The following is a 24478-nucleotide window of genomic DNA, read 5'->3' on the forward strand; positions in this document are numbered from 1 at the left end:
CATCCTGACATTCATATTTATAGGTTATTTGCTGTCACACTGCTCTCATGTGACAGAGTCACTTACTAGAAACAGAACTACTGAAGGGGAGTGGAGTTCAGAGGATGGAGAGGAAATGATGTCCTGCTGTATCAAAGCATCTAAAACTGGATACCAGCTGAGGAGGAAAGAGAAGGGTCTCCAAGTCACTTTACCAAACTTATCTCTGCAAAGTTTATCCTCTTATTCAGACTTGGAGTCATGAGGTTAAGGGATGTACCTTGTTGTTTCACATCAAAGAATATTTTGCTCTTTACAGGAAACACTGTAAGAAAAAAAGTGCTGAATAATATTACACTTAATATTATAAGGCCCTCATCCTCATCTGTCTTAAGCCAGAAACCTCCTGTGCAGTCAGCCAGAAGCCTGGATCTCTGTGGAATCAGTCTGCTTCACCAGAAATTCATGTTTATAGACCCAACATGGTGCAGAAACCAATGCTGGTGAACCTATTTTTATGCTTAGAGAACTGATCAGCACCTGCACCACAGCTTGTTCAGCTCAAAGTGAGGTGGCCTATGGTTATGGTTTGGGGTTTTTTGTTTGTTTATTTATTTTCACGTTTTAAATCAAAGCTTCTTACCTGTTCTTCCACTGCTGATCTGGGCAGAATTTTCATCTTCCTACTTAAGTATTTTTTCTCCAGAGGAGGATAAATTTTATCTTGTGCCACCAGGCCACCTTGCAACCAAGATTTTTATGGTAGAGTGAGGGCACAAAAAAGTGCCTCATCTTCCAGCTCAGTAAAGCAGAGAACAGGGGAATTCTCTAAGTAGCTGAAGAACACAAACATTATTATTATCATTCACAAAAAATAGTGATCATAACAAGCCAATGATTTAAAGGTGTTGAAAAACAATGACATGGTGAACATTTAACTCAGTAAAATACTTTAATTAACAAAAACTATAACAACACAGATTTAAACAGGATCTGAAACACTTAGTCAAGTCATAGGAAATGGAAGTTGAATACATTTAGTTTTCCTCAGAAAAAAAAAGAAGAGAGTTATGCAAAGACATGAGGTACTTTGAATGAAACTAAAGGCATAATTGGAAGAAATGGGAAATCTCCTATGTATCTGTTTATTTTCATACACACCAATCACTTTGTTCTAGCTCCTACATCAGTGTTAGTACCTTGAAATATCAGAAAGACAACCATATGCTGAATTGTTAGGCTAATTCTTGAATGGTTTTAACCATCACCTCAAGGCTGACCTAGTTGGGCAGCCAACATTCCTCCAAACCGGTCTTGAAGAGAGTTTCAGAGGTGTCAGAAGGACAATTTCAAGAGACAGTTTGAGTGCACCCACCTTGTTCTGGAAGCTAAGAAATTTCAGTGCCATAGACATGGCCAGAGTCTCCCAGTTGGGTGGAGATCCAGGCACTGGGTTCATTTGTACACTTGCAGTGTGGCAGCCTGGTTCCCCATGGTAGGAGGTGAATATTTGACCACAGAGACAAAAGACTCAGCTTTGCACTGACTGGAAGGCAGGAAAAACTTACTTTGGTGGTGGCCCACCACCTCACATCCCTTCTCTTACCCCTCTGCTGTCACCACACCAACATGCTCTCCAACATCATTCTGAGGCTTGGGCAGCCTCTCAGACTTCTTTCTTTCCTTGTTGTAGGCAGATGAGGGCTGGGGGACATCCTTCTGGCTGCAGCACCTTAGGATTTTTGGCTGCTGAAATTCCAGAGAGTCCCCAGGAGATTTTCCTTGACGTGGCTCTTTGTGACTGTCATTGTTCCCAACTGAAGAAAAGGTGTTGCTGTTACCTGTCTCCTGTTGGACATTACTCATTTTTCTCCCTGACCTGGCTCCACAGTGTTGTAGGTCCAGTTCCCTCAGTTGCCTTGTGCCATGGCCCACTGCTCCAGTTCCTCCCATATCTGTGGAAGCAAAACTTGTTTGTGTTAACAATAATTTTAAGCCTCTACCTTCATCTTCTTTACCTTTCAATGACTTTATGAAAGACAAGCAGTTATTGTTGGGGAAAAACTTTTAGCTGGCCACAAATTTTAGTTTGACAGAAAAAGTTGTTAAAATTTCATAACCTGAAGATGTTCCCACAAATAAATATATATGAACTAAATCAGCTTGTTTGATACAAGCTCCTAGAGCTTGTATCCTCCAATATTTTTCAAATATTTTGATAAATGCTTAATAATAATGTATGCAGAAAAAAGCTGCATACTGTTAATCCTTTTAATTCTACTTATCTATAAAATACAGCAAGTGTCTAGCAATACAAAGTACAACTTTTTTATTTCCATTGGAATCCTACTCAAGGCAGAGCTGGTAACCTGCAATTCTGTTCAAAAAATGACAATGAAAAAAAGTGCAGAAAAAGCAGAATAGATGCTATACATTTTTCATGTGGAAACGAAAAATGTTTACATCTTAATAAACCAAGTGGTTGCCAACTAGAGCTGCAGAATCACTCATAGTGTCACAGCAGATGGTTTCTGAGCTGACAGGGTGTGCTATCACTTCCGTGTAAGATTGGCAGGCTACTTCATTTGGGATGCTAAAAAAATAAATTGTAAAATTCTTGCAATATTCTCCCTAGTGCAGATCACAGAATCAGAGTGTTAGGGGTTGGAAGGGACCTTGAGAGATCATTGAGTCCAACCCCCCTGCCAGAGCAGGATCACCAAGGTTAGGTCACACAGGAACAGATCCAGGTGGGTTTTGAATGTTTCCAGAGGAGACTCCACAACATCCCTGGGCAACGTGGGCCAGGACTCCCTCACCCTCACAGTGAAAAAGCTTTTTTTTACATTTACATGGAACCTCCTGTGCTCCAACTTTCATCCATTACCCCTTGTCCTATCATTGGACATCACAGGGAAGATCCTGGCTGCATCCTCTTGACACTCACCCTTTACACATTTATAAACATTAATGAGGTCAGTGCTCAGTCTCTTCTTCTCCAAGCTGAAGAGACTCAGCTACCTCAGCCTTTCCTCATATGGTACCAAGCTGGGGGAGAATATTGATCCACTCGTGGGTAGAAGGTCTCTACCCATGGATCTGGACAGGCTGGATCAAAGGGACAAGGCTCATCGTATCAGGTTCAACAAGCCCAAGTGTCAAATCCTCCACCTGTGATCACCAAAATCCCACAGAACTCTACAGGCTTGAGGAAGAATTGCTAGAAAGTACCCAGCAGAAAAGGCCATGGATGTGTTGACCAATAGAGGCCGAATATGAGCCAGCATTTGCCCAGGTGGTCAAGAAGGCCAACAGCATCCTGGCTTGTACCAGAAACTCTGGCCAGCCGGACCCGGGAAGGGATTGTCCCCTTTTACTCAGCCCTGGAGGCTGCACTTTGAATCCTCTGCTCAGTTTTGGTGTCCTCACTACAAGGACTTTGAGATGCTGAACCATGTCCAGAGAAGGACATCAAAGCTGTTGAAGAGTCTGGGGCACAAATCTTATGAGAAGCTGCTGAGGAAACTTGGGGTGTTTAATCTGGAGAAAAGAAGGATGAGGTGAAAGCTCCTCACTGTCTACAACTCCCTGAAAGGAGGTCTGAGGGAGGGTGGGTTTGGTCTCTTCTCCCGAGTAACAAGCAATAGAATGAGAGGAAATGGCCTCAAGTTGTACCAGGGCAGGTTTAGATTGGATATTAGGAAAATTTTTTTCCCCAAAAGCACTGTCAGGTCCTGGAACAGGCTGCCCAGAGCAGTGAGCAGCATCAGAATCCCTGGAGGGATCCAGGTTGGACTGGATGATTTTAAGAGTCTTATGCAACCAAAAATATTCTATGATTTTATAAACAAGATGATCAGGTCACGATCCCCTGTAGTAAAGCTTCATGTTATTTCTTGATATTTATTGATGTCCTCTTCATCTTCCAAGGTGTCACTTTCAACTGTGAAAACAGATCTTTAAAAATTAATTTTAATTAATGGAGGAGGCTAAAAGTTTTCTGGATATGAGCAGTTTCAAGGATGAAATACTGCCTTGAGATTTATGTGACATAGTACTCTTAAAATATCCTGACTTTTTAAAATTAAATACAAACTATTCAATGTCAATAAAGCACAATATTAACTGGATAAAGTATCAGCTAACAGACAGAACTCAGGCAATAATTATATATGGGAAATAATTCTCAGAGGTGGGGATGTGTGGCAGTACCAGGCAGTACCAGTGAAATGGATGATATTCAGTGTTTCCCCCAGCGGTTTGGAATTAAAACTAAAATTGATTCTGATGAAATTTTTTAAGTGGTGGGGAAAACAGCAAAGTGGTAGGAAGGAAGAAGGAGAAATCGATCTGAGCAACCTAGGAGCAAGGGATGCAGATCATCTCTGCAGTGTGGGAGAACCTCTTCAGGAATACAGCAGTGATTTCTGGGCAATGGTGGCCAAGGAATTCAGGATCATGATCAATACCTCAAAGGACTGGAAATTCAAGCTAGGAAATGCCAACTATATATATATATTATATATAACTACCAGAATAAAGTGCAAAAAGAAACAATATATTCCTCGACCTCCAGGTGCTGTTCTATTAACCAAGTGTTGGTCGATCAAAAGTTATTTAATTCAAGAGAGAAATAATTAGGTGAGGCTGAGAAGATTTTTTTTGTTACACCAAGGTCAGACAAGGTAATATCTTAATCCCTTCTTTCCTGCAGTGCTGCATATCTCTATCAACAGCTTTCTTCCTTATCCCCATCCTCAGCTACTTGCTTTGGGACAACAACCAGGGCCCCCACCCCCCTTGTACTTTGCACTGTATAAGCACCTACAGAGAACTCTGCCATGCAGGATTTACTGTGGTGATTAATAATAATAGCTCTGAACACTTAATTATATCAGATAGGTAGGATTTCTTAGGAGGGGAAGATCTATAAAACACAAACTAAACAAAAAGACTGCAGCTTTGATTTCCAGCCTCTCTCTCTCTCTCTCTCCAAAACCAACAGCACTTTAAATAAGGGGAAATCAAACATTAGACATTTCCAAGTCATATGTATTAAATTCACTTAAGATATTGTTATCCTTGTTTAGATTTGAACATATCGGGGAATCTTTTTGTCTTGCAACTATTCCTAAAAGACTTAAAGTGGCTGGATTGCCTTTTTCCTAACAAAAAAAAAAAAAAAAAAAAAAAAATCTTTCCATGAATTATTTACACGATGGCTCCAATCAACGCTCTACCTGTCAGCTTCCCCAGCCAAAATGAAAGTTCACTATGTAAAGGTGCCAAGGGAGAATGGCAGCCTCCCACTGCGAGTTTATAGACAGAACTAAGTCAGCACGCATTATGTGTCAGAGCCAACATCAGACAGAATCAGCTCCTTTGATCTCAGACCTCCACAGGAAGCTTAGATCTCAGACAAATTAGATAAAAAATGAATTTATAGCAGATACGTATCCTAAGGCACACAGCTGAACGCTGTGTTTTGGAGGAGCACAGCAAATATCAAAACACATAAACTGCAGAATTTCCTCTTCCCCTTCTCTCTCTGCTTTTGTGATAGATGCTAATTAAAAGGAGATAAAATTCCAGCTCGCATCTTCCTGCCTCTTATGTAATCCACAGAGTGGGAGAAGAAAAAATTCCCAAAACAGGGTTTGGGGGTAGTTCAGAGGGGTTATTGCAATGGCCTTAGATCTGTGCTGCTGGCAGGTGAGACAGACACACACACACACACATAAAAAAAAAAAAACAAAAAACAAAAAACAAACCCAACTACTCTAAGAACATTTCACACTTGCAGAGAGGGAAGTCAGGGTTTCATGCTGCCAGCCACAGGCCCCTGAGGCTGTCTGCTTTCCTGTGACCTCAGAAGAAGTCGTGTTTGATCAGCAGAAGATGAAAAGATGAGTCTGGAGGAGGCGTGCAGGAGAGGGGTGTTTGTGGCAGGGACCCTGGGGAGGGAAGGGGGACACAGGGGAGGGTGGGAATGGAGATGCTTTTTGGGGCTGGCTTGGACTCCCCATTCAGAAAGTGTGGCATGAAGGACCAGCGAGTGATTGAGGTAATGGGGACCATGCAAATAAGCCCTGAGTGGGCTTTTTTTTTTTTTTTTTTTTTTGACCTCTACAATACTCTGCTGCAGTTGTCGACAGCATGCAAACTTTTTTCAGAGCTTATTGAGAACTGTGCTGCAGCACTTGGGGGAGCTGGACAGGGAGAAGCATGCTGGGGACCTTGTGGGAAAGCCAGTCCCTGCCCTACTCCAAAAATATTAGGTGGAATCATGGACTCATTGAGCATAAGAATTGTGCTGTTGTCCGAAGAGGAACTAGGATTTCACACAATATATATAAAAGGGATAAAATGATAGACAGAAAAATACAAGGGGGGAGGAGAAGGGAATAAAGTGATAGACCTTCTCAGAAGAACTGTGCCATCGATCCTACACAAACCTATAGCCTGTGACCTAAACAGACTCTTTTGTCTTTTAATGCTTGACTGTTTAAATTCCTGTCTCACCTCCTGCTACAGGCACACCACTTTTATTTTCTCCTTGATTGTAGCAAGGCTGGATGTGAGCTGCCTGAGTCTTTGCTTGGTTTGGGGTTCCCTTGTTCCTGGCATGTGGTACATCAGCTCGTTCAGTCCTCTGTTCTGTAATGAAATTAGAGTTACCTCACTCTCAAACCATCCTCAGCTCAGCAGCAATTATTAATTGAAGCAACAATATATTGCTGGTGAATTAACAGTTGATCTCAAAAGTATTCTTGCTGCCCAAAAGCAGAGAGAGCCCCTTTAATGTTGATACCATTTCATCACTGGGGATCCCACCTGCTCTCTTCAGTAAATTCCTTCATCACATTGCCAAAACACTCAGTGACACAGGGAATTCAGACCTTATTGCAGTTACTGCTCATTGTGCAGTTTAGGAGAAAGAACCTTTAGCCTGGATTTGCAAAGCTACTTGAATGCAAAAGTTTTTAGAACCTAGTGAGAAGGCCTTTAAAGTAGTGGAAGGTGTCTTATTAACCAGGATTTGCTTTTATTCTTCCACTAAGGGTTACCTCTACATTTGGTGAGGTCCCAAGCTCAAATTATTTGTAACTTTCAACATATTTTTATGTTTAAGTTTAAGGTAGTCCTTTGGCACTCAAGCCACTGGTTGCAGTCACATCCTTTTATATTCATTTTCTTTGTCTCTCAGTTCTTTGTCTTCACTGTAGAAACCTGATTTTTCCATGTTTTACATTCAATTAAAACTTCTTCCAGGACTCCAGCATCTGTTATAGCCACAGAACTGCATAACCCAGAGACTGCAAACAATACTGAAAATTTCTGAATATCTCAGAGATTTTTTCTGAGTGTCTTTGAATCCTGCTGCAGCCCTCCTGAAGGTTTGTTAAAAAAAAAAAAAAAAAAAAAAGGAGAGGAAGCCTGCAAGTCTAAATTTTAGTGGACTCTTCAAACTTACTGTTGCTTTTGCTCTTCTTGAACCAGCAGAATCCAAGAGTGAGGATGAATGCAGATGCTGCTGAACTCAGAATGACAACAAGGATCATGCTGCCCTTCACTCCCTTGGAGCCAGGGAAGATGGTAAATGGCTGAGACAGCACAGTAAACTTAGCTCCTGAGAGTTTAAAGCAGTCAGAGTTTATTACAAAAGTAAGAACATGGGTTTCACAGTTAAAATACCAGGTTAAAACCTTTCCACGGTTAAAATTGAATGTAAGAACATCCCATAAGTCAGTTTATCTCCACATCCAACACTAGCCAACAATATTTATATATATATATTTACACACCAAACATGTACCAACACTTCTCCACTGCAAGTTTCAGTCTTTCAGTGCTTCCTTAAGCAAAGCCAGCCTCTTTGTATTTAAAAATCCTTTAGCATTTCTTCCATGAATTTGTCTAGCTGACTACCAAACCCAGAAAATACATCGACAAATTATCTGTTTCTGAGGCCAAACAGATCAGGCCCAGGCAGAAAACATTCTGCTTAGCAAGATAGAGAAACTGTTTGCAAAAAGAAAAGTTCTTAGTCGTACCCTTTATTTACAGGCTATACCTGATTAATATCAATGTAATTATGGGGAACATCATTAAACCTCACCTGTGATGCAGAAAACTCCCAGTGAATTTGCTAATATTTTTTACCATGTTGATAATGAACATGCTAAGCTGCAAAAAATCAGTGTCCTTTCTGTTAGCACAGTAAATATTTACTCCCTTGATGCACACAAGGTTTGTGCAATGCTCTTCATCCAAAGATCCTACAGCTTTATGTAAGTGAAGTCAGAATCAAGCCAGCCTCTACTCAGAGTTTCTGCTGTCAAGGGTTTATTTGGTCTCAGAATTTCAGCTTCTAGGGCTGGAACACACCTAATGCTAACAAATATCAGAAATATATTAAGAGTTTTGTTTCCTGGACCATTTCCAAATGTATTTTGGATGGAGGTGTGCCTGGAAAGGGGAAGAGTTTGACAAACCTGGCCCTGGTACTCTCTCTAGCCCAACATGAAAGATGTGAATAAGTTCACCAACTCATTGCCTGTCTTACAACTTGACTCATAATTAGTCCTCACTCCACATATCTAATAATTTTGATGAATTGGTGTTTCTTTTACTTGCTTGAGTTCCACTTTTAATAAAATCTAAAAAAGCTTTTTTCAACAATTCATTAAAAAGGAACTCAGAAACCCTGTCAGATGGAGGCTTGGAGACCAAAGGTAAGTAGCTGTAAGTACTATTAGCTGAAACTAATTAGATTTGTGTCAATATTGTCCACTTGAACAAAGCAGAGCTTCATCAGAACAATGTGGGAAGCATGTTCCAAATGGGAAAAATTTGCCTGCAGGTACAAACACATATAAACTCCAGTTAGAGAGGAGAGAAGTAATCTCACAGATATCAAGGACTCTACACAGGCAGGTGCTTAAAGGTGCTTTGCACTACTCTAATATTTTGCAAGCTGGTTTAAATGGAAAGTGGATGGATCAAGTCCATTGGGATACATATCAGTTAAGTGAATATCACTGTAATACAAGGATCAAGACTGTGCAGTAGTGCTATGAATTCCCTGCTCTCCCCAGGAACCACCCCTGGAGCACTTGGGAGCATTGCATTCAACATCAGCTGCATCTTCCAAATCACAAACTATGCCAGGGTACACAGAAACCTGAAATTGTATCCCAAACATGTATAGATTGCTTAATTTTTGTTTGGTTCTCTCAAGCCATAAGCAAACAACTTCAGTAAGAGTCTGGCAATATAAAAGTCTTTATTCTGTCTCCAGCATGGTTTCCAATTACAACCAAGCAATGGGGATTGCTTCTTTGGTGTGTATTTTTCCAATGCATCTTAAAAGTGTACAATACTCTGATTTGCACAGGTGATACCTGTGCACTGCTAGCTGTAAACACCTCTATGCAACACTCTGCCTGGCTTAATGTTTCATGGAATAGATCTGCATTTGACCTTGGTTCAGAGGAAAATAGATTTTGTGCCTCCCCTGAAGTAGCTTTTCCAAGTGCATTTCATTAAATTGCATTTCCCACTACAGAGTAGGATCCTGTGAGGTGCTGACTTTCCATCTGCTCTCACTCGAGTGAAGACAATGGGAGCTGTGGGTGTTTGGCATCATACACCCTCAAAATGGAAATAAAAAATGGAAAGCCCACTTTGAAGGCTCACCTCCAAGTACTCCCTTCACCCCAGTTGTCCCTTTGCAAAGCCATGGGCAGCATTCAGTGTTGATTATCCAGTTGTGACCAGGAGGAGCAAAGCTTTCACATTTAAAGTATGCAACAGAAGTCACCTTAGAGTTCTGACCTTGCTCCACTCCTTCAGACAAAGCTGAAGCCCATTTTTAAAAATCCAGACTGCCTGTAGAGTTTTGAGTTCAGTAACCAAATCAAGAAAACAGGAGCTTACCTGGAGGTGATGTGACATTGAACACAAGTTTCCAGTTTGTCCCTGGAGAGGAGACAGCCAGGCTGGAAAAGCTGGCACATCCAGCTATGACCTGCACTTGGGTGAGCCCTGCAGTGTAATAAAAAATTGTATTTTAGTTAATAGCACCCAGATAAGTACCACCTACACCCCTCAGAGAATCCTTGTGGCTTTAAGGAGACTTCAGAAAGCCTAAATTCGATGTCGTTCCTAATCATGAATTTTATTTGTCTGATCTCAAAAATTTCACATGCAGTCAGGTCTTCAGATTTATTTGGACACCAGATTCCTGATGGACAGCAGAACCTTATCTTGTGAATCTTGGTTCATTGAGCTCATTGTGAAATGGAATTTGCTGTACATATCTCTACTGTGGGAAAGTAACAAGAATACAGATGTTAAGGGGATGAAGCAGAGGTAATGGGAGCTATACAGATGCACTAGAAAGTTCCAGATGCTCATCTCTTTTGATTTAACTCATGTCTTGTGTGACTAAGTATGTCACCAAGGAGTATTAAGGAGATACTGAGTATTTTCTGTCCTAAAGGGATGGTTTCAAGGAGCCAGCCACTGCTGCTAAGGGGAAAGAGCTGACTCTTTGAACCCTTTCTGATTTGTAGGTGTCTCACATCATCATCTGGGCATATTACCTTCTGTCCTACTGCTAAATCATTTTGAACTTTTCTGAAACCCTCTCAGGCACTTTGAAAGGGATCTGGTGATTAAAAGTGTCTTTATTGAATGTCTTTATATGTGGTACAGGAGACACTTTCAGCTAAAGACCTGGCAAGTGAAAGCTCCATGAGGGACATTAAAATGAAACCTGGGAGAGTCTGTTTCTCCATTGCTTTACCTCTTCTAATCTAGCAGGGATTACATTCTGGCCCAATAGTTACACTTCCCATGCCTTTTATTTTTGCAGGCCCTTTTTAAAAGTTATAATTTACTTGGCAGCTTGATCTCCATTTTATTGTGTGTGGTTTTGAGCAGCAGCCAAATTTTGGGCTTTGAGCAATGCTGACAAGGTCTGGGTTTCATTCAGGTTCTTGGAGTGAGAGGGATAAAATCCTAAAGACTGACTAACTGCAAAATGTTGGTTTAGGTGGGGGTGAGAAATCAGAGTTTCTTAGGAGGCTGGACTTGTTCCAATGATCACAAACACAGAGTTTTGCCTGCTGAAAGATGACAGGGAATAACTGTTTGCTTTATGAAGCAGGTGGCTTGAAATTTTTTTGCTGTGAAGCAGCACAGGTGAAGCACAGAACACAGAAGCTGAATGTGAGGAGGACATTTATATTCTGCCATTCCCACATCTGGGGTGTTGAACAAGTGGTGAAGTAGCAAGCATCTTCATGAGACATCTTCCAAGCACAAGTGCAGAGGAGCATTCAGCAGGTGGACACAAGGCTTTTGATGGTAGGACAGAGTGCAGGACAGATTCTCTTTGATTTTTTTCCTTTTTTTTTTTTTTTTTTTGTCCCTACACTTATGAGTACAAAGAGTGTCAGGATTTGTTCTTTAGGAAGCTGGGTCTCTTTAGCTTGGAGAAGAGGAGACTGAGGGTTGACCATATTAATGTTTATAATTATGTAAAGGGTGAGTGTCAGGAGGATGCAGCCAGGATCTTCTCTGTGATGTCCAGTGATAGGACGAGGGGTAATGGATGAAAGTTGGAGCACAGGAGGTTCCATGTAAATATAAGAAAAAGCTTTTTCACTATGAGGGGTGAGGGAGCCCTGGCCCAGGTTGCCCAGGGAGGTTGTGGAGTCTCCTTCTCTGGAAACCATCAAACCCCCCCTGGATGTTTTCCTGTGTAACTTCCACTAGGTGATCCTGCTCTGGCAGGGGGTTGGACCCAATGATCTCTCAAGGTCCCTTCCAACCCTTAACTTTCTCTGATGCTGTGATTCTGTGAACTGGTGTGCCCTGGCCAAACCTCTTTACAGCCTCCCAGCAGAGATGATGCAATGCAAATTGCCTGCTGAGATTAATTCCTTGCTGTGTTGACTTCTGAGCCATAACCAGAAATTGCCTAAAACAAAGTCCTGGGCAAAAGCATGGCAAAACTGGATGATCTAGTAACACAAATGATCAAGTTTCCTCTCTCCTCAATCTGGTACTTTTTAATTAATATCCCAGTTAGGTTTTGACTTAGATATAGAGTTTCCTATTTTTTATGCAGCATCTGGCCCACCAAGCCCCCAAATTCCTTGTGGGTCTCCAGGAACAGCTGTGATAAATAGGGAGCAATTTATACTGTGAATAGACTTGGTGAGGATGTGGGAATCCAGGTTTCTCTAATCTCTCCAGCCTGGTTCTGGCTCATCTATTTCTCTACTACTCATATGATTCTCCTTCTGACAGTATCTGCCCAGACTACCAAGACTTCTCTTGGCTCTGATGCTCAGTGTAACACTGCTTTCATACAGGGGCTTGTCAGCTGCGTTCAAATACTTTATAATTGCCATTTCTAGTCGATGATGAAGCCTGGAGAACTGTACTGTACTTCTCAACAGAGCCTATTTCAGCTTTCAGGCACATATGCTTCAAAGCTCGGAAAATTACAGATATATATGGGAGTCTTCACAAAGATCTCTCAGGCAAGCTGGTATTTAACGTAGAAGCAAGCTCATTTGGAGCTAAACTACTTTCCAGGAGGCAGTTTGGCTGCTGTCAGATGAAGCAGCCTCAGTGTGCTAGACGGGACCCATTTCCATTAAACGCTGCTTTCATGTGCTTCAAAAGATGAGTGCAATAAGGACGTTTGTCAAAGGAAAAACTGCAGCAAACTATTACATCCAGAACATCTGTACCACGGAGCTCTTGCTTTGCTGGAGTTTATTGACTATTAATTTGATGCATGTGTCTTTTAAAGAATGTGAAGTGCATTTCTCTTCGGTGACTTTTCTTTCTTCCCCCCCCACCCCCCCACCCTTTTCTCCCTTTCCATCTCTTTTTTTCCTCTGTCTTCCTTCCTTTCTTCCTTCCTTCCTTCCTTCCTTCCTTCCTTCCTTCCTTCCTTCCTTCCTTCCTTCCTTCCTTCCTTCCTTCCTTCCTTCCTTCCTTCCTTCCTTCCTTCCTTCCTTCCTTCCTTCCTTCCTTCCTTCCTTCCTTCCTTCCTTCCTTCCTTCCTTCCTTCCTTCCTTCCTTCCTTCCTTCCTTCCTTCCTTCCTTCCTTCCTTCCTTCCTTCCTTCCTTCCTTCCTTCCTTCCTTCCTTCCTTCCTTCCTTCCTTCCTTCCTTCCTTCCTTCCTTCCTTCCTTCCTTCCTTCCTTCCTTCCTTCCTTCCTTCCTTCCTTCCTTCCTTCCTTCCTTCCTTCCTCCCTTCCTCCCTTCCTCCCTTCCTCCCTTCCTTCCTTCCTCCCTCCCTTCCTCTCTTCCTTCCTCCCCTCCTCCCTTCCTCCCTTCCTCCCTTTCCCCCTCTGTTTCCCCCTTTCTTCCCCCCACCTTTTCCCTCTTTCTTCCCCCTTCTTTTCCCCCTTCCTCCCTCCCTTGTTTTCTCGCGCCGGTAGCCAATGACCCAATAATCCGTGGTCATCTAGACCCATATTCCTAAACCTATAAGGTGTATTACCCTGAAAAGACATAAAAATACCAGCAAAAAAGATGAAAGGATTTTTCTAACCACTAAACTTGGAGCTATGATGAAGTAGGAAGAATTTCTAATTAACAGGAACACAAAGTGAAAGGGGGAGAGGCTCTGATCTACAGCATGAGTGCCACTTATCTTCTCCAAATGTGAACTTTTCTAGTCATAGCTAACACACAAGTTGCTCTACTGCAAACAAAATTCTTTATCTCTACTAAGAGACCTCACTTTTCAATGTTCAGACTGTTTGCCTACATTTAAAGACTTTAGTAATGAAAATTAGGATGCTTTATGATCAATCTAATCTCCTCTATCTGGTTTACAAGCATATGATCATCCACAGGTTTTTAGTTCAGCCCTGTACTTAAACCAAGGCTCTATATCTAAGCATGTTCAGAGCCTCAATAACCTCAAGGGAAATACTCACATGCTTAGAATTAACATGAGTTCAGGTCTTTTAATAAATGAGGACCAGAAAGGAAACATTTAAGTTCCTTGTGAAAAATATTTTCACTTTAAAGTATGCTAATTACAAGCATTAGGGAGTTGTTTCTGTCTGTACTTGGCCAGGTCCTTTTCTTGGACAGATTATCACAGACTCTAAGGAAATTGCCTCAATTAATATTAGCAGAAAATCAGGTATTAGAATTTCTAATTCTTCAGCCTTTTCTTTTTTTTTTTTTTTCATCTAAAATTAGTCTTCTTAAGGTAAACTACTGAATACACTCCCTTTAAGCTGCCAGAGCACAAAAATACCTCTTATAAGCTTTTTCTCTAGTATATCATTGGGCAGTTCACCAGAGTCCTATGCAACCCACTTTTTTTTCAACCCAAAGACTAGTTTTTAAACCCAGTATTTCTCAGAAAAAACTCCTAAATTTATCACCATGACCCTGCACAGGTGCTTTGCCATAACCCTTGCTGTAAGAAAACACATCCAAACCTTTTAGCACAGCCTCTGAGGAGCCCTTGAGGTGAGCTGAAACAACCCAGGGTTCTGAGGGATGCCCCAGTTCATCAACTCTCTGACCCTGGGAGGAAGAACAAAAGAGAAGAATTAAGGTCTTGTCTCCTCAGAAAGAGGCAAGAAAGTTTTGATGGCTTTAACGATTGTAATTTTTTTTTTTTTTTTAATCAGTGCTGCACTTAGGTGCTGATTTCACAGAATTACAGTATGGAAGGGACCTCTGGAAGTCATTTAGTCCAACCTTCTGTTCAAGCAGGACCCAATAGAATGTGTTGCCCATGTCCACATGGCTTTTCAATATCTCCAAGGATGGTTCAAGAGAACTGAATAGATTCAGTTTATCTATTTTGCCAGGCTGAAGATTTAACTTCCTCATACATTCAGTGACAGAAATCAATTTTTCTATTTATTTTGTCCAGCCAAAATAAGTGTGCAGGATCTAGATCCCATAGTCTAGGTATTTATAAAAATACTTTCAGAATTTTTCAGCTACTGGTTCTCAAGTCTAGCAGAAAACCTGAAACATGCCTGAAGAAGTCTATGAAACTCAAGGAAAGATCTGATTGCCTAGACATAAATTTTGTGTGCCATTTCAGGTAGCCAACAGTGTTTGACATCCAACAGAGTTGGTTTGTGGAAAGGTCTTAACTTCCTACAGGAGCTGGAGGCCAAATAGCATCTTCTACAGCCTGCAACACAATAAATGCTTATGTGTAGGGAAAGGAAGAAAAATAGAAAGCAGCTGAAAGTTCTGTTCCTCAAAGCTGCCAAACCAGTCTCATGAGGAATGAATGTACAGAGCTGGTTTTACCAGTAAAGCAACTTTGCATCTGGTATTATCCACAAAGCTGCCCATCCTTGGGTCTGACACCATGCCTCAGGGTTACCACTAAAAATGTCACACCTGGGGCCAGCTGTTGTGTGGGAACCCTTTTACCTGGCAAATGATGATCTGACCATATAAAATAGCTGGAAAACAGGAAAAAGGACATAAAAATATAAAGGAAAAGGTACAATGGCACAAAACCAAACTTTGCAGATTTAGCCTGACTTCGGGACTGAATCCAATCCAACAACCCACCAGCATCTAAGGACTTACTAAACCAAGTCTGCTGCTTCCAGGACTTGTTTTAGTACCTCTGCCAGTGCAAAATCACATCACAGAGAAGTCCAAGCTTGTTTTAAACACATCAGTGTCTACACAGCACTGCTGTGCATGGTGTAGACTTCTTTGGGCAGACCAGAATACCCCATTACATCTGATACTGCCCCCACTGATATCCTCCAAGCTTTAGGAGCAGAAATAAGAAAACTGCACACAATCATTTCTACAGCACAATTCTTAACACTCACAGGAGAAAAGCTGAAAAATGTGAACAGAGTTCATCCTGGAAGAAGTTTCCAGAATGACAGTGGCTGATTATTTACAGATTTATGCTTTGCCTTATTAATTTATGGAGCTGTCCCATAGCTTTTGGATTGCTTGTAAATGTCAAAATCATACAGAATTAATAGAAGCATCCATCCATGAAGAGGCAAATCCTACCTTCCTGTCCAGGAAAATGATTTTTGGCTGTATGGGAAGCTGCTTCTCTATTTCTCCATCTGAGGGCTGCACCTGAACAGAGATGTTATAAGGTCTTACATACAGGTGTGTTTCTGGGTGTCCTCTGCTTCCATTTCTTTCACATCAGAAGGAATGTTAAAAAAAAAAAAAAAGAAAAAAAAAAGAAAAAAGAAAAAAAGAAAGAAAAAGAAAAGAAAAAAAAAAAAAAAGAAAGAAAAAAAAAATTAAAACCAAAATTTTTTTGTCCCAGAGGTAATTCATGTCTTACTAGGGAACATGTTACTCTCTGTTCATGGGATCTTCTACCTTAGTAATGCAGGTGGTAATACTCAGCATCTTCTATGAGCACAATACCAAATGACTGCTAATTTACCTTGCCATGGCACTTTGATTCCTTGGGTGAGAGCAGTGTGCCTCAAAAAACAGCATCACTTCCAAGGAGACAGCAGCCCCAAAGTAATAAAAACCTTTTTGTTGCAAATCCCAGTTTCCAGGTGAAAAGGGGAGAAGTGAAGAAAATAAATTATTTCCCTGGTATCACATTATATTTCCCTGGTATCATATTGGAAAAACATGGCAGAGACAGAGATTTAATGGAGTCATAAACTCATTTTCCCATTTCCCAAAATTCCCATTTTGCCTTAATCCCAAACTCTTCATTGCAGTGCATGTGCTTCCTCTCCAGCAGAAACCTTCCCACCTTTTAATACCTTTGAGCTCTGCTTAAAAAAAGTTTCAGCTCCTCTACACAAGCAGAGCACTTAAAGGGTTTTGCTGCATTTCTTTTCCCTGCTAAACCTGTGTTCTCCTCCTTCATCATCTGTGAAGTCTGAATACTGAAATATAGCAGAGTACAGGCTCCCCATTGCAAGAGATTGTTTTTTCCAAGATTTCCAAAATTTCAATTAGATAATCCTAGGAGAGGACTTCCACATTTAAATAAAGAATAAGCACTTTATTCTGAGCCTGGATCATTTCATTCCCTCTCCCAGTGCTTTGTGTCATTTAGCATCTCATATATATATATATATAAAATTTATCTATATATAAACCCATCTAATCTGCAATTGCAGTGAAGCAGCTGGGGGTTTGATATTGTCTTGAAATGAAAGTAGAAAAGCTATTCCTTTATCTCTAGTGTTTGCTTAAAGGTGTTTACAAATAGAAGATATATGTAGAATAAGTTTCCTCTAATTCTGCTTTTTCTCTCAGGTTTTGGTTTTATTTTTTTGGTTTGGTTTTCAGTTTGTTGGGGTTTTCTTTTGTTGTGGTTTGGTTTGGTTTGGTTTGGTTTTTTGGTTTTGTTCTGGTTTGGGGGGTTTTGTGTGTTTTATTTGGTTGGTTGGTTTGTTTTTTCCAGGTCATTACTATATATTGCAACCAGAAACTCATCATACTGCTCTTGATGGGAAACATTGGTCTGAGCCACAGACACTGGGAAGACCAAGAAAAGCTTTCCTTCAGACAAGGAATTGGCTCAAGATCTTAAAATAAAAAAAAAAACAAGTTTCAATTCTTACCTTGGTCCTTTTTCTTTGTTGTCAGTGGAGAAGTCCACAGGCATTGATTTATTTGAAACTTACATATTTATTATACATATATATATTTATTTATATTGTTATTATATATTTGTTTAAATTATTATATATTTGTTTATATTATTATATTTTTTATATTTATACATTTTTATATTTGTATTTGTACATATTTGTATGCATATTATGCGTATTTATATTGTTTATTATTATTTATATCATTATATATTTTATATATTTATATATTTTTAGAATTATTTTATTATATAGTTATTTATTTGAAACTTAACTATATTTATGTGACTGAAACCCACTGTTCCACTGCAGGAACACCACACCAAGCCACTACTGTTCTCAGGGCACAAATCCTAACCCTCTGAGCTCTCCAGCTCCAGCTGAGCCCAGACAAGTTCAGGTGAATCTTGGCATGGCTTCTGTAAGCCAAAATTTACCTTTTTTTTTTTCTCTCTCCAGCTTCTTGAGAAAGATTTTGCTGCTTTTGCCAATAAGAAAAATCTTGGCATGGAGTGTCCTGGCTCCACACCCAAGCTGTACATGGTAAAACTCTGCTCATCTCACTTGAAGGAAATGCTGCTGCAAAATGTGTGGTAGGAAGGAAACCTCCCGAACCCCCTCAAGGGTGAGCAGAGAGCAGAAAGCAAAACCAAACATTAAAAACACATATTGTGCTTAAAAATCAATGTCTGCAGGTGATCTGAATCCAGCTGGCACAGCCCAGGGAATGATGTCTGTGTCCCACAGGCTCCAACCTGGCTCTGGGGGAGCCTCTGCCTTAGGGTGGAACCCCTGAGAGTCAATCTCAGTGTGGAGGAGAAGGAGAGAGGAGCATCCTGCTGCTCCCTGGTGAGTTGTCCTGGCAGGAAAATAGCTGTGCAGCTGGGAAAGAGGGATGGAGAAGCATCCCTGGAGCTTAGAAAGGGCTGGAGAGAGAAGACCTACCTGCCTCTTGGGCATGGAAATCGTGCTGTTTTGTCACTACCCTGAAGTCTCCTGCTGGGAAGGAGCAGGTTGGTTTCCAGTTCCCTGCTGGGAGTGCTGAAGAGGGAGCAGCTCCTTTGCTCCATGCCCTGAAGCTTTTCTAAATGTGGGCACAGCAGGCAAGCAGGTGATGCTCATGATAGCTTAAGGGACATCAGGGGTCCCAGACCCTGTCACCATCAGTGCCAACAAGTGCCTGCTGAGCATTCTGAGGCTCTGCAGGACAGCAAGTGTCTGCTTGTTAGCAGCAAGGCAGCTGGAGGGTGTAGAAAGTGAAGGGTCTGCTGCAGGTATTAAGATGTGACTGAGAATCTTGGTGGAGAGATGACTGAGAAACCTGATGGAGAGATCTGGGGCAGAGGGAAGGAAGTCTCACTGATGTCAAAAAGAGCTTGTTGTTTTAATTATAGTTCCAATAATAAATATAATAATGATAACAATAAACCACCACCACCAATAATCACAATAATAGCTATTATTATCAGTTGGCTTCAAGGGGAAAGGGATCAGACTGAATCTTGTGTCAAGATTCCATTAAAGTAGATGAATACATCTATACTAGAAGTCTAAATTATGGCAAAGAATAAAACGTGGTACTGAAGCTTGATCACCTCTTATGGAGGTCTCATTCCCTCCAAAATTTTGGTCCAAGCCCAATAGCAAAGTCCAGGACAACTCCCAAATGGTCTGGGAGTTAATGTAGTCAGAGCCTATCCTCACTTGGCACTTTGGATGAGGCCCCCCTGAAATTATGGTTGAGAGGATTTGATTTTACAGACACAGGTTGATCCATAGCAGCTGCCAGAGAACAGTCCCTGGCATATTTAATGTCCTAATTAAAGTGGACAATAAAATTAATTGTTTGGATATGTCTGCAATGGTGGTTTTGAGGCATCAAGAGGGGAAGGGGACTGGGAAGAGTTTGAGGAATATGTCAAAATTCATCATGGCCAAGCAAAAGCAGTTTTTTTCTTGTTTGTTCTTGAACAAGTGGCTTTTCCTGGTGAAGAGAAGATGGGCTACAAGTGAGGAGATGTGGTGATGACAGGAAATAGGCAAGTTGAGGCCTTTATAAGGCAAAGAAGATGGAAATTCACTGGAAGGGAAGTGAAGAATCTGGTATCTTTGTGTGAGAACTATGTTGTCATGTCATGTAGGGATGAAGTTTGCCAGACACCAGGTACCTGTGCCCTCTCAACTGCATTGTTCAGACCTTTGTGTCCCCCTGCAGATCTCACCATTAAGTAATAGAGACAGGGAAAGAGAGACAAAAGCATCCAGAAGACAGTGAGGGGGCTGAGGTCATTCCTCCTTTAAGAAAAAGAAGCTATCCAAAGGATGACTTCTGGTTCCACAGATCCCAATGTTTTCCCATGGTATAGAGAGAAATCAAAGCTACAGTGGGAAGCAGGCTGCAGATTTCATTGCCAACAGAAGAACAATAAATATAAGGACTAAACTAATGGACTGAGCAGGACTCATGATGTCAGACATTAATGGTGTCTCCCTTCTTCCATGTAGATTGAGATATTAAGACCAAAATTCAAAAAATTGGCCACCTGAATGGATATTCCAGCTAGAATCAGCACAGAGCTTTGCATGAAGCCATGTGTCCACTGAACTGGAGGCCAGGTGCTCTGATGGCAGAGAGCTACCAAAAGGAGACCTAAAAGTAGATTGAGGTAAGAAACAAAATTGAGGTAAGAAAGAAAATTACGTCCTGTGGGCAAGGCTGGAGATGAAGGTTATGCTTCTTTATCTAATATTTTTGAGGGTTACCCTTCATAAAACAAAGACACTTTGGTTAGAAGGTGGATATTTTGTGGCTACTGAAAGCATCAAATGAGTTGGTTAGACTGAAAAAACCTCTGAAGAAGTGGTCCAATACAAATTATCTTGGATTATATATTAATTAATATATGCAGTCTTTTTGACCAGCTTCTGAGCTTTTTGGGGTGTTGCCATCATCACTCTCCCAGCTCCAAATGGTCCTCAGGCTAGATTTTGGGACTTTTCCCACCCTTTTGGGACTTTTCAGTATATCCAGTCACAGAATGTGAACCCAGGAACACATAGACACATCTCCTCTTCCCTGCTCAGCCAACCTTTGTTTGACATTTTCAGTCTCAGTGGCACCAAGAGCTGAAGGCAAGCAGCTGCCTGATGGATGCAGCTGGTGGAATCCAGATTCCTGTGGTTTAGAGTGATAACACCTTGAAAATATTAAAAAAGAGAGACTGGAAGGGTCTCAGGGAGCCTTAATGGGTCTACTTAAGGGTGAGGGGGGATCACCAGGAGCCTTTAGGAGGAGAGGAACAGAGAAGAGCTTCAGATAGGAGAGAAACATCCTCTAAATTCATTAGTGACCTCTATTAATTGCTGTAGGTGATAGCCCTGTTTACAAAGCCTTTGACTAGTGGCAAGGAGCTAAGCCAGGCCAACCCCATAACCCACTCCCAAAGTTTGCTGTAGGAGGAACTCCTTTTATTAAATGTAAACAGCATCCCACTGGAGGTCAGAGCCTCCCTACTGCTGTGTATCCCAAGGTAATACCACTTTAAGCTCCACATAAACTCTTAAACAGTTTCTATCCTAAAACCAGACCGTAGGTGGTACAGTTTTTTACGATATGTTATAATAGTGCAATAAATCTGTTAGCTTAAAATCGAATCTCCGTGGCCTTTTAGAGAAATCATCATTAAATGCGAGGCCCTGTTAATGATGCCATCCCAGTGAAATTGTTTAATCTGCTAGGGAGGTGAAAGGTCACCAAATGAATTTTTTATAATACATCAACTTGACACGCAATAGGGAAAACTGTAATAGATAAAAGCAAAGGAAAAGGGCACTGTCTTCTTCTGATAGGTCAATAGCAGCCAAGAGAGTCACTCATCCACTTTTCCTTCACTCCCGTGCTCCTTTTCCATTTAATATGGACACCCAATTAATACCTCAGCCCCATAGACAACCTCATTTTAGGTGAATTATAGCAATTTCTTCCCCCTTCTCCGAAATGAAAGCGATCACAATACATCATAGCATTGTGCGAATTAACGTTAATTGATTCGAGTTACCAAGCTTTGATGGGCCACTTCTCTAATCTGGTCCTTATTGGGAGCTGGAAGGGATGGAGGGAAGATTAGATTGCATCCCCCGTTGCTTTGACGACGGCGGTCACCTGATGGCTTGTTAGACAGTTGTAGGCTTCTATTGCTGGCCCCAGTGGGGTCGTCAGTAAACTGGAGTGATGTCCAAACATCATTACACGCTGCTCCGATATTAAAGCAAAGGGATTAGCACCTTATTGCAAGCCACCTGGATTTGTCATTGTGCTGTCCTTATCCAATTTCCCCATGATAATGTGACTGTGGCCTGCGGGCACAAGGTCCTGCAGCCAAACCAAGGTGTGTGTGTGTACACACAGACACACAGACACACACACGTAGGGATATCTGTGTGCACACACCCTCACAAAGACCCAGCACCCAAAGCCATTTTAACTCCTGGCTCACCAGGCCCTTGCTAACAAAAGGATGTGGAAGAATTTTTTTCCCACTGTCCTGGTTGGGGCCAGGAAAAAGGTGATTTTCTGTCTTGTACTTTTGCTTCCAGCTCAGTCTCTTGTCAGGAGCTGCACTTGCTGAAATGAACAGCAAGTTTCTCAGGCAGTGGCTGCTGCTGGGACTGATCCCACTCCATGGTTATAGTTACAGCTGGAGAATGGGCTGCAGAACCAAGGAACTGCTCAGCTCTGAGCAACATTTTGCCCTCCAGAAGGAATAAAGAGGTCCCACCTGCAGCCCTTCTTTGGGGAGGAACGGACAAGATAGATGCCAGAATTGACCAAACAGAGTATTCCATCCCATACACCTCATACTCAGTATAATTTGAGGGATTACAAGGGTCAAGCCAGCTTCCAGCTTCCAGTTTCCTGCTTCCTGCCCTTCCTGCTTCCCTTTCTTCACCCATTCCCTGTTCTTCACCCATTCCCTTCAGCATCCTGGGAGGATTCCATCCCTTCCTCTGCCTGTGCTCCTGATCCATGCCAGCCTGAATCTGTGTGTTCCTGCCTCCAGCTCCCAACTGCTCCTGACTCCAGGATCAAGCCTGGACTTTCCCAGGGCTGCTCTGCAGCCTCGGTGGTGACGTGAGAGTTATTGGGGGGAAGGGGGGAGGAATGTGGGATCAATTTTCCTGTATATTTGTATAGATTTAGCAATTTTTCCTATTTATCATTACTGTTCCATTAAAGCTGTGTAGTTTAGTTTCCAACCCATCAGTCTCTCTCCCTTATTCTCTCTCCTTTCTTTAGCAGGGAGGGGAGGGGGATTAATACAGAGCATCTGTTACTTGGTTTAATTTCCAGGCCAGTGTTAAACCCTGACACCCACCCCAAGGTTCAGCATCAGTCAAGAGCAGGATGGGATGGCAAAGCCAAACTGGCCTGGAAGGTGATGTGGCCATCACTTGCTTGGGTGTCACGCCAGCCACGCTCTGCTGATAGAGGTGACAGTGCCCAGAGCCTAAATAAGGCAGGTTGGGGAATGGATCAGTCCCTCAGAGATACAGCTCATCCTCTCTGCCATGCACACATCACCTCAGTCATTATTTTTGCTGCAGGTCCCCTTAATGATTAAGAGGGGAAAATGGATCCATACAGGACACAAGCAAGGCAGGTTCTGTGTGTCAGCACTGGGGTACCAGATTCCTTTTCATGGCCTGGGAAAGATGATGAAGATGCTTCTGGCTCTCCTGACTGTGTACAAATGTCCATAACTTCTGGGAAACACTGGGGAATTGGGAAAAGATCCTCTTGAGCTGATACCTTTAATTTTGAACTATTTCATAATACAAGCCCCTCAGTTTCAAACACCCACACTGAGGGGTGGAATATATAGCAATATATCCCTCCATCCTCCCATAGAGACCCACAACATCCCACCCTCTTTTTCCTCCTCTCCTGCCTGCAGAGGAACAAGCTGATTTTGTTCCTTTGGAAGCCCACTGAGAGAACAAGCTGTGGTTTCCACCATGATTACAGTGGGTATGGGCCTTCTAATTGCTTGAATCTTGTAATTCAAAGAAAGATTGGTAAATTTTTAGATAGGTTCTCCTTATACATTAGGCAGCAACAGAAATCTAGTTTAAAAATAAGGTTGAGAGGGGGAATGTGGCTTAGGGGCTTGGCAATTAGTGACAGATCCTTTAATCCCTACCCTGCCAGAAGGATTCCAGTCCAGGAGCACAGTGGTGAAAAAATGTGTTTGGTTTTATATTGTTGTAAGGAGGCTGTTCTGGAGGTGGGTTTGAAAATTTCTAAGGGAAATACAGTCCTCACACAGTAATAATATACAAAGGGACAGAGCATTTTGAATAGTTTGGGGTCTTTTCCCCCTCAAAGACAGCCACAGTCTTAGGAACAGAGCTGATTGTAATTAGCAGTAATCTATATTGTGGCACCACCTTTGACCTGCAAAAATGGTCCCTATATCTGCTCTCCTCAAGGTATACTCTGTGCTTATTTGGAACACTTCCTATCTGACCATAGATGGGAATATACAATATCTCCTCAGTTTCCCTTCTCTGAATTAAAATAAATAAAATAAAATAAAATAAAATAAAATAAAATAAAATAAAATTAAAATAAAATAAAATAAAATAAAATAAAATAAAATAAAATAAAATAAAATAAAATAAAATAAAATAAAATAAAATAAAATAAATGGCTAAAATAGCAGACCTAGGGCCTCACATCTTCATAGTCAGAAATATTGTGTGGCATCATTGTCCCTGGTGTGACTGCACCTTTGTGACACCATCAATAAACTGATAATTCAGTTTTGATGCTCATTCATCTCCTGGGTTCTCTGCTAAAAATGCCACCAG

At 41.5% G+C, this 24478-nt stretch overlaps 1 protein-coding gene across 1 annotated transcript in view; it reads right to left on the reverse strand.

Moving 5' to 3' along the window:
- Positions 1 to 912: 912 nt before the first annotated feature.
- PKHD1 (PKHD1 ciliary IPT domain containing fibrocystin/polyductin) overlaps positions 913 to 24478 on the reverse strand; it is a 265495-nt gene continuing 241929 nt past the window's right edge. The window contains exons 61-66 of the mRNA XM_071742174.1: positions 16038 to 16173; positions 14468 to 14555; positions 9919 to 10026; positions 7454 to 7609; positions 6502 to 6636; positions 913 to 1934 (exon numbers count right to left, since the gene is read on the reverse strand). Of these exons, the coding sequence (XP_071598275.1) occupies positions 1582 to 1934; positions 6502 to 6636; positions 7454 to 7609; positions 9919 to 10026; positions 14468 to 14555; positions 16038 to 16173 (976 nt within the window). The 3' untranslated portion in view covers positions 913 to 1581. The remainder of the gene's footprint in view (positions 1935 to 6501; positions 6637 to 7453; positions 7610 to 9918; positions 10027 to 14467; positions 14556 to 16037; positions 16174 to 24478) is intronic.

This window comes from Heliangelus exortis, chromosome 3, assembly GCF_036169615.1.
Source record: "Heliangelus exortis chromosome 3, bHelExo1.hap1, whole genome shotgun sequence".
Classification (NCBI taxonomy): domain Eukaryota; kingdom Metazoa; phylum Chordata; class Aves; order Apodiformes; family Trochilidae; genus Heliangelus; species Heliangelus exortis.